This window comes from Poecilia latipinna, unplaced genomic scaffold, assembly GCF_001443285.1.
Source record: "Poecilia latipinna isolate Pla-1442-1.1 unplaced genomic scaffold, P_latipinna-1.0 Scaffold1102, whole genome shotgun sequence".
Lineage (NCBI taxonomy): Eukaryota > Metazoa > Chordata > Actinopteri > Cyprinodontiformes > Poeciliidae > Poecilia > Poecilia latipinna.
This window is the reverse complement of record NW_015113718.1, coordinates 165,154-174,846: the sequence shown is the minus strand read 5'-3', so window position 1 is coordinate 174,846 and position 9,693 is coordinate 165,154. Positions and strand designations below refer to the sequence as shown.

The 9,693-nt window shown below is 37.7% G+C and overlaps 1 protein-coding gene across 2 annotated transcripts in view; it reads left to right on the top strand.

Moving 5' to 3' along the window:
• The first annotated feature begins 3,637 nt into the window (after positions 1-3,637).
• Positions 3,638-9,693, top strand: part of LOC106959622 (UDP-glucuronosyltransferase) — a 19,889-nt gene continuing 13,833 nt past the window's right edge. The window contains exons 1-5 of one of the 2 annotated variants that reach the window (XM_015052328.1): positions 3,638-4,639; positions 5,312-5,443; positions 5,750-5,837; positions 5,931-6,150; positions 7,337-7,769. In XM_015052328.1, coding sequence (XP_014907814.1) covers positions 3,653-4,639; positions 5,312-5,443; positions 5,750-5,837; positions 5,931-6,150; positions 7,337-7,619 — 1,710 coding nt within the window. In that variant the 5' untranslated portion in view covers positions 3,638-3,652 and the 3' untranslated portion in view covers positions 7,620-7,769. Of the gene's footprint in view, positions 4,640-5,311; positions 5,444-5,749; positions 5,838-5,930; positions 6,151-7,336; positions 7,770-9,693 lie in introns of those variants that run through there. The other variant, XM_015052329.1, reaches the window with a different exon arrangement.

The following is a 9,693-nucleotide window of genomic DNA, read 5'->3' as shown; positions in this document are numbered from 1 at the left end:
CTCCACCGTGTGGTTACAACCACACAACAGATATGAACTCTATACAGGGTAAATAAATGGATTATTGAAGTTTTTTTTTTTTACAAAGTGAAACATGTTCCATAGAGTAACTTCACACAGACTTGCATTTCCATTATTTCTGAAGATTTTCCACTGAAGTTAATGAAAACATGACACTGTAGATTAGAACAGGACATCAAACATTAAGAACATCGTTAATGACGAAATGTGAGCTTAATGAAAAGCATGCTATTTTCAAGTTACTTTTAACTTTGCTATAAGTTACTGTATATACAGCATGCAGAAACATTTACAGCAAGTGTGTAATTAAAAACTGATTTATACACAGGATCCAAAATTATAACTCTTGAGCGTTTTACTTTACAAGTATAACTTGTGATGGGTTGTATTTGCTGACTAGTTGAGGTGTGTGTGATTGTTTTGAGAGTGTCTCTGAACTTCAGTTTAAAAGGTTTTAAGGTTTTCATGGTTTCCCCTGTATGAGCTCCATCTACTGTCCCAGCAACTCTGATCAACTTCCTTGCCTCACCTCATTCCCACAGCATGATGCTGTCACTGCTGCTTTTACCCCCATAGGATTTGGGAGTTCAGGTTAATGTTAAATGTTTTTTGGTACAAAGCATTTTAGCAAAAACCTTTCCTCTTGTCACTCTTTCATAAATGCCACATTTATGGTGTTCATTGCTGATAGTTTTTTGTCAACAGATGTCCTTTTTTTTTTTCAAATTTTATTTTCCTTGAGTTTGATATGTAACCACCTGTTCATAACCACTGTGCATTGGATTTACACTGATTTACTCTCCAAAAAAATAGTTATTGCAAAATAAATTTATGTTAGGAAAGATAATGTCTTATCTGTCTTTTAGCTTTGATAAAGACTAAACTAAGAAGTATTAATCAAAAAACAAATGATCTCCAGGCAGGCACACAAAAAATAATAATAAAAATAACTGACCCTATAAATACACAGGAAGACAGGATGTATTTTAAACATTTCATTTATTGCATCAGAGCCTTAACTATCAAGTAGTTAAAGCAGTCAAACAAAACAAGCATGAAGGTAGAGCATGCAATACATAGTATAAAACTGCAAAATTAAAACAATTTCAGTGTTCAGATCTATAAATATCTAGTAAATCTTCTTTCACTCTGCACTAACTGACCCAGATCTATTGTGGAAACAGTGATAAGACGATCAAAGGCCAGCACAATATGATAATACCATACAAGTGTCAATTTATCACTCACTCACATTTAATCTGACAAATAACCTGTTCGAGGGAATAAAGGTTTAAAGTACACAAAGTTACTTTTGACACATTGTCTTATCACTCTTTAATATAACTAAAGTGCAACAATCTTTAAGCTAATAAATTTGATTATCTATCTTTGCAGAACTGCTGATATAAGTATCACTGCGCATGAATATGATCAGACTTTACAGGTCAGGCTGACTCAACCTTTCACACGAGCTCGACCTCAGCCAGCAGAGCAAACTCAAAGACCCTAACAAATGGTTTCACATCACGAAGTTTCTTGGCTTATTCCTTATATGCATTTGTAAAGCTCAGCAAAATGGTTCTAAACCAAAAAGAAAGAGAAAATTTTAAAAATTGAGAATTTCTGCTTTGTTGCTGTTTGGCGCCATCATGTGGCAGAATCTGTATATTGACACTACATTTGACAGTTCTGTGGTTTTTCTTCATGTTTCTTTAATCCGACTTGGCTTCAGAATGACGACGATCATACAGCAATAGCCTCATATTTTTCTAACTAAAACGTTGCATAAGGTTTTCAACAATTTCTCATCCCTGCAGTGTTTATAGCTGCAGATGGAACTTTCCAGCACATTTCATCACGTGAACTTGCTACACGGCACCATGGCATATTTCAGTAAGAAGCCTGAATTTCTCTTGTCACCGATTTCCAAATTTCATAACAGATGTAGTACGTCTAATAAGAGGCTCTCAAACCAACCACCACAGGGTACATGCAGGTGGAAAGAGCCACAGACTTTTCTACAGAGGTTCCATACATATTCACTTAAATTATATCATATCCTTGATTATTTGTATCATATTTATTCACTTTGTACTTGATAGTTGACTCTTGCAATACTATAGGCAAAGTTCAGTCCAGTGGCTGCATGATTGTGTTTTGTGTGTAAATCGCAGAAATCCAGTCCACACCTAGTTATCAGTGTTTTCTGAGGTCAGGACAGTGGGGCTGAGTTCACACAGCTACACTTTATAATACTGACTGTTTGCACTGAAAGGACATTCAAGTAAGGAACAAAAGAAGGGCTGGTAGCGTCTGTTAACTCTTGCAATACTATAGGCAAAGTTCAGTCCAGTGGCTGCATGATTGTGTTTTGTGTGTAAATCGCAGAAATCCAGTCCACACCTACGAGTTATCAGTGTTTTCAGAGGTCAGGACTACAGCAGCCCTGAGGTGCGTAGACCACTACAACATTAACAAAGCACAATTACAAATTACGAAAGCACTACACCATTAACAGAAAGACTACAACATTGACGAAAACACTACAATCTATTTGTTGATCATATAGACAGATATCTATTGCCTGTCAGAAAACAGAAATTTTACAGTAAAAAATGAAAGCAACAAATGAATGTTAATGTCCAATAATTGCATTGTTTCCATGAAAGGATTAAAAAAAAGTCATGACACTGTATTGGTATTTTTATATCTTAGCAAATATATTTGAACCAGCATGACATTAATCTTTTGGAGATTCCTCACATACGGAAACCATATGAACACTGGAGAAAAGACTAACTGATGATGAAGGTACAGTTTGCATGGACTGCTTTGCTTAGTTTTAAACAGAAGTTGTCTGTCCCGCTCAAAAGTACAAACTGTCCCAAAAGGATCGGCTCAGCTGCCAAAAAATTTCATGCAGGTGGCAGGGGTAAAAGAATGAACTCTCACAGGGTTCATTCGCAGAACTACTTCCTGCTTTGTCTTTAGATTATATATTAAGATATTTTGCACAACAGATCTGCTTACTTTTGACATTAAGGGAAATGAACACGCAAAAACAGAACTCAAAGATTTTCTCTTTTAGTATTCGATTGAGTTTTGGACACCTTTAAAAAATTTATCAGTTACTTACATAAATCAGTTTAGTGGACTAAAACAAGTTGCAACCAATGCTAATCTCAGGAATTACTGGTTTGATAGTATCAACTTCCTCTTTACACAGGGGAGTTGGTTTCCTATTACAACAGGCTTTGCACGCCACCTCTTTCTACAAAGCCTGTGAGGCACGAGTTTGTCTGTTTTCCAGAGGGAGGGAACATGTAAAGTAAACAGAGAGGACTTTGCTCAGATCTACAGTCAGTACATGCAGTCACGCGATGACTTGCAAGTTATAATACATATTAATTTCATAGCCTTTCACCACACATGCAGCAGAAAATCATGCAAAAAACAAAAAAAAAACATCTTAATGGGCTTAATTAAAGGGATATAGGAAGACTTTCAAAGTGAACAGCAAAGTCATGTAAAACAATGATTAACTGAGGACATACTGAGTGCTGACGCTTTCCACGCAAAGCGTTGGGAATCTGCTCTGTCTTCCTGTTATTACATAACACTCTGACTTAAAATGCAGCCCGCACTTCCTACAGAATTTAGACACACACACACTCACTCCGACTCAGAAAGCCAACCCTCAACAACAGGCAGCACCGGCTCCCACACAAAGCTCAGCTTGCAGCGCAGCGAGGAGGCAATGAGAAGCAGGGTGTGGTGTCCTCTGACGGGGCTGCTGGCTTGGCTATGCTGCCTTCGTCTGGGGCCCGTTCAGGGGGAGAAGGTGCTGGTTATGCCCGTGGATGGCAGCCACTGGCTCAGCATGAAGATTCTGGTGAAGGAGCTCGGCCGCAGAGGCCACGAGGTCACGGTGCTGGTGCCTGAAAGCAGCCTGTTGATCCAAAGTTCTGACAGCTACAAGACGGAGGTCTACAAAGTGCCGTATACTCAAGCTGAACTGGATAAGAACTTCAACAAGCTCAGGGAAGGACTGTTTGACCAGCAGCCAGGATTAGCAGATCTATTTGTGAATGTGAACCGTTTGGTGAAGTTTACATCTCTACAGTCTGTGGGCTGTGAGGCTTTACTGGACAATGAGCCTTTGATGACTAAACTTGGGAGAGAGGGATTTGATATGGTGCTTACAGACCCCTTCCTTCCCTGTGGTTCTATTTTAGCTCGTATTTTTTCCATTCCTGCAGTGTACTTTCTGCGTGGGCTTCCCTGTGACCTGGATATTAAAGCTAACAAGTGTCCCTCTCCTGTTTCCTACGTTCCTAAGTTTTTCTCTGGTAACACAGACCGTATGACCTTCCCAGAGAGGGTTAAAAACATGATGATGTCTTTTATGGAGTCGTACCTCTGCACGGTCTTGTACCAACACTTTGATGAGCTGGTTAGCAAGCGCATCCAAGATGGCATGTCGTACAAAGAACTAATAAGTGAAGGAGCTATCTGGCTCCTCAGATATGACTTTGTTTTTGACTGGCCCAAACCTCTCATGCCAAACATGGTTCTAATAGGTGGGATCAACTGTGCAAAGACGGCTCCTCTTCCAGCTGTGAGTATGACGATTTATGTGTAGAGAAAAAATAAAGAGTGTGTCCCATCTGGATTCACTTAAGGCAGATTTGTTCAACACCATCTTTGAGTTTAAGGAAGTCAAAATTGTGAAATTTTGAAGACCAAAATTTTAATTTCAGTGTTTTTCCTTATTAACTCTTTTTATGAGCTATGGAGATCGTCATAAAAAATGTTTGAATCTGCATAAACTTTTGTATAATTTACTATTTCCTGGGAAATGATCAAAAATGAAGTGTCACAGAAAGCATGAAACACATGATGAAAGTCAGCAGATATGGTTCATCGTTTCAAGAATTGTTTGTGGTAGAATGAGTTTACCTTCTTGTGCACTACACTTTGAGAGCAATGTAATCCAGATTTCTGGGCTTTGTTCAAAAAAGTTCTTGGAAAGCAGGTGTGGGGCCCTGCTTTGTCAACAGGGATCAAGTAATTTGCAAAAACAATAGGTTTGTTTGTATAGGCACAGAGACGGTTATGCTTGAAGAATTAAATGGCTTTATGTAGTTGCAAACAATGTTAATGAGGTAAATTCTATTACGATATTATTAAGATAGATGCAGTTTTTACACATGCAATGTATTTACACTGGATTTTGCTTTTCCTTTAGTTTTCTTGCAGTTAGTTTTTGTCTTTTCCAACATTTTTGCAGGAGCTGAAGGAATTTGTGGATGCTTCAGGAGACGATGGCTTCATTGTCTTTACACTGGGCTCAATGGTGTCCGACATGCCTGAAGCTAAAGCCAAGCAGTTCTTTGATGCCTTCCGACAAATTCCTCAGAGGGTAAATAATACTGGGTTCCTATCAATTTTCATTGGTTTGATCTATGTACACTTTAAAGTTCATTCCCAATCAATGAGTTTTATATGGCAGCTTTTTTTATTCTTTAGAAAGAGACTGATAAGTTTTATGATTACAAGAGAAAAAAATAAGCACATTGCCCTTTTTCAACCCACTGCGCATAAACTACAGACTGAATCCAGTTGAACTGATGGACTTTGTTCTCTGCTTTGTTGTCCACGTGCCAAACTGATCATTCATTACCGAAGCAGTTTGCATGTGCTAATGATGGTCTGATTCTTATTGCAGGTGATTTGGAGGTACACAGGTGAAATACCCAAAGATGTACCCAAGAACGTCAAACTTATGAAATGGTTACCTCAAAACGATCTTCTAGGTGTGTTTAATGACACATGGATTCATGAAAAAACATCTCATGGTATTGTACTTGGGGACAAGTTGAACTAAATGCGTTTCTTTTTCTCTACAGCTCACCCCAAAGCTAAAGTCTTTATGACTCATGGTGGAAGTCATGGTGTCTATGAAGGTATCTGTAATGGCGTTCCCATGTTGATGTTTCCACTCTTTGGAGATCAGCGAGACAACGTGCACCGAATGGTGTCTCGTGGTGTTGCTGTGAAGCTCAATATATTTGACATGACAACAGAAACATTGGTAGATGGACTGAAAAAAGTTATCTATGACAAAGGGTAAGAAACTTCAACTATAACTTACTAAAAACTAATGAGTAATGGTTTATGAACAACATTTTATGCAGATATTTGTTGCCTGGAACCTAATTAATCTGAATCTGTCCAACAGAAGACATCAGTAAGCTTGCTCTTTTTTCAGAAAGCAGATTAAGATAGCTGGTCATCAACACCAGCTTATTAGAGAATGGACTTTGAAAATCCCCAAACAAATGAAAAATGTTTTAACAGTTTAAATTTAACTTTATAGTACAAACATTTTACACCAGTATCATATCGGAAGTAGTTAATTCATCCTCATATTTTTCCAAGGGCAAAATGTCAGGAGATGTAAAGACCTGGCTTCTGTTGGGTGTTACAGGTTATTGGGTGGTTTCCACTTACAGCTTTCTAAAGCAGATAATTGTCAGCCATTGCAGTTCCACATCCCTCTTTCTTATTTTTTTCCCCTTTCTTCTGCCCTTTTTGTTCTTCCTTCATTTCTGTCATGCTGTTTGTTCATTCTTCCATCCTCCATCTCTTTCTTTTAGATGTTTCACTTGCTTGGTTCTTATTTGTTTCCATCTTTTCTGGTGTCCTCCCTTGATTTCCTTCCTTTCTTAGCTTTCATAAAGCACTCCTTTCCTTTCTCTGTGTCCTACCTCCTTTTTTCAATGTGTCTTTTATTTATTTATTTGTTTATTTATTTCAGTCATTCATTCAGTGAATCTTCCTTTTGTTCTTCAAAACAAAGTCACAATTAACTTTTATATTTCATGCCTAAAAGAAAGTAAAGGACTGAGAACTCAAGAAAAGTATGATACTTTTACCCGAACATTGGGTACTGAATCAGTCATCCTGTCTGTTTGTACTTTGTTGCGTGATAAAACTTCCTGACCTGTGTGGGCATGTCTACAGTACTCAGCTGTCCTGCTTTGTGGATTCCAGTGACATTTCATAACGGAGTTTTCTGCACAAATACTTACAATTTTGTTCGATTACACAGTTCCCTTGCTGATTATTTTAACACACTAGTTTAATTTTTTTAATTTGTGCTGTCCTTTTCCTAATGACTTTGTATGCTACATACTACATGTTTTGACAATTAGCCACCATGTGGCACTACTAAAGAGTCTGTAATACACACAGGTTAATCTGAAACTTACTGTTATACGACCCAGTTGTAACTATTATGTCTTTTCTGTAGATACAAAGAGCGCATTGTGGAGCTGTCTCAGATACATCTGGACCGCCCTGTTGAACCTTTGGACCTGGCTGTTTTCTGGTCTGAGTTTGTAATGAGACACAAGGGAGCATCACATCTAAGGGTGGCTGCACATGACTTGAACTGGTTTCAGTACCACAGCCTGGATGTTATCGGCTTTTTACTTTTTGTTTTTGTCGCAGTTTTGTGGGTGACTCTGAAATCCTGTTTGTTTTGCACTCGCAAGTGTTGCGGGAAGAGAGGTGCAAAGAAAAAATCTGAGTAGTGTCTGCCATGAAGTAAATAGTTTGAACACTGCTGTGAAGTATTGTCTGGTGTACTGTAAAGTGTATATATGTGATTTGCCAGAATACACTTTTTTTTGTAATTAAACTGAATACAATTGTAATAAAATTAATAAAACTTATTGCTTGAACTTCTTTTATTATTTGTGGGAGAATATACAAATCTTTGCAGTAGGATACATTTCTTGAACTGGCCCTGAGAGTTTAAGATGTTTAGTTCTGTTTCATAGGAATGTTGTTGGAATGGATTATAAAGAACTTTTGTAATAGCTGTCATCTTTTGTGTATGTGTGGCACTATGAAAGAGAACAAGGCATAAAAATAGTAGCCCCTTATTTTATTTTTATGATAAAGATTACTTACAGACAGAAACTAGCGTTAGAATTTATGTCTAACAGTGTATGAATTTCGTCATCAGAGGGCGCTCAGCGCATTATGCAACAGCGGTTGATTGGCGGGCTGAAGAAGTCCACCATTGCTGAGAAAACAGCTTATAGCAGATATTAGGAGCAGCTACAATAACTGCTGTGTTTTCTGTTCACAGGTAAGCTGAGTTATAAATAATATATATAGATTATAATGCTAGTAGCTTCTGATAAGATAAGTACCGTCTGGCAGAAAAAAAGTGCTTCAACAGAACTGAACTGTCGAGTTGAATGTGAAGCCGGAGTTAGCACCAGGCTAAAGTAATGATGCTAATGGCCCGCGCTCGTGTGGGCTCGGTTGGTCGGCTGTAACAGGGCCGCAAGAATATTTTCTAAATGTATGTATTGTTTGAGTTCAGTTAATGAAAGTTATGTTGGAGTAGATGTACAGTGACGTCAGTAGTGAGTATATGTGTTTACTGTTGTGCCGCTCTTCGATTATTGTGTTTAGCGGTTGACGCTCTGGCAGGCTGAAGAAGTCCGTCATTACTGAGAAAACAGGTTAAAGCAGATATTAGGAGCAGCTACAATAACCGCTGTGCTTTCTGTTCACAGTTTAAACTAAATAAATATGCTACACCAGAAGTGACCTGGCCCATCATTTTCTGCTGTGTAACATACATGTACAGATCATACAAAGCTTTTACATTTATTGCTTCCCCTATAGCAAATTTGTGAAGATTTTTTAAACAAATTACCTAGAATATTGTCCAGCCACATTTGTCAAGATCCATTTTTCAAAACGTTTTTATTGTTGCACTGACTAAATACACACAGGCTTAGGTGAGAAGCCATTTCCTGTTTTATAAAAACCCGCCACACTCCGGCCCCCTTTTTTTTTTTTTTTTTTTTTTTTTAGTTTTTCCCCATTTTAAAGAGTAGCAAATACAAGTTTTCTTCTGGAGGAAACCATTTTTATGGTCAGAGACATATGTGGTTATTGCTTATAGTCGTTTTGATTGTCCCCTGTGAATGTACATTTTATTATTCAAATTTTATATTATTGTTCTTTATTTTGATAACTTACCCATACATATCCACAGTACATTAAATTTACACTGATTTACTCTTGAAGAAATATTTGGCTTTTAGCTTTGGTAAAATACGTATTAAGTAGTAATGACAAAATCAAGAGACTTCCGAAAAGGAACAAAAAAATAAATAAAAAATAACTGACCTTACAAATACACAGAAAGACATGTTGCATTTAAAACATTTATTACATCAGATCCTTAACTGTCAAGTAGTTAAAGCAGTCAAACAAAACAAGCAACAAGGTAGAGCATGCAATACATAGTATAACATTTCAAAAATAAAAAATAAAAGTAAGAAACGCATAAGGTCAGTCTTCAGAACTGTAAATATGAAACAATGTTGGGAACTGGGGCTTTGGATGATGTATGGTTGTTTTTGTCATCTTCCTTCACTTCCTCAGTTCCACCACAAGATGGAGGCATGGAGCTGCTGTCACTGGAGGGGCAATTATTGTGCACACCTGCAGATCGTCACCTGTCGTCATCCAGGCTTTAACTCTTGTGTGTGCGAGAACTAGGGCTGTATAAATAAATCGATTTGGCGATATATATCGATATTTTCCGCCCTCGGAAAGTATCGATTTTTCATCCGTATC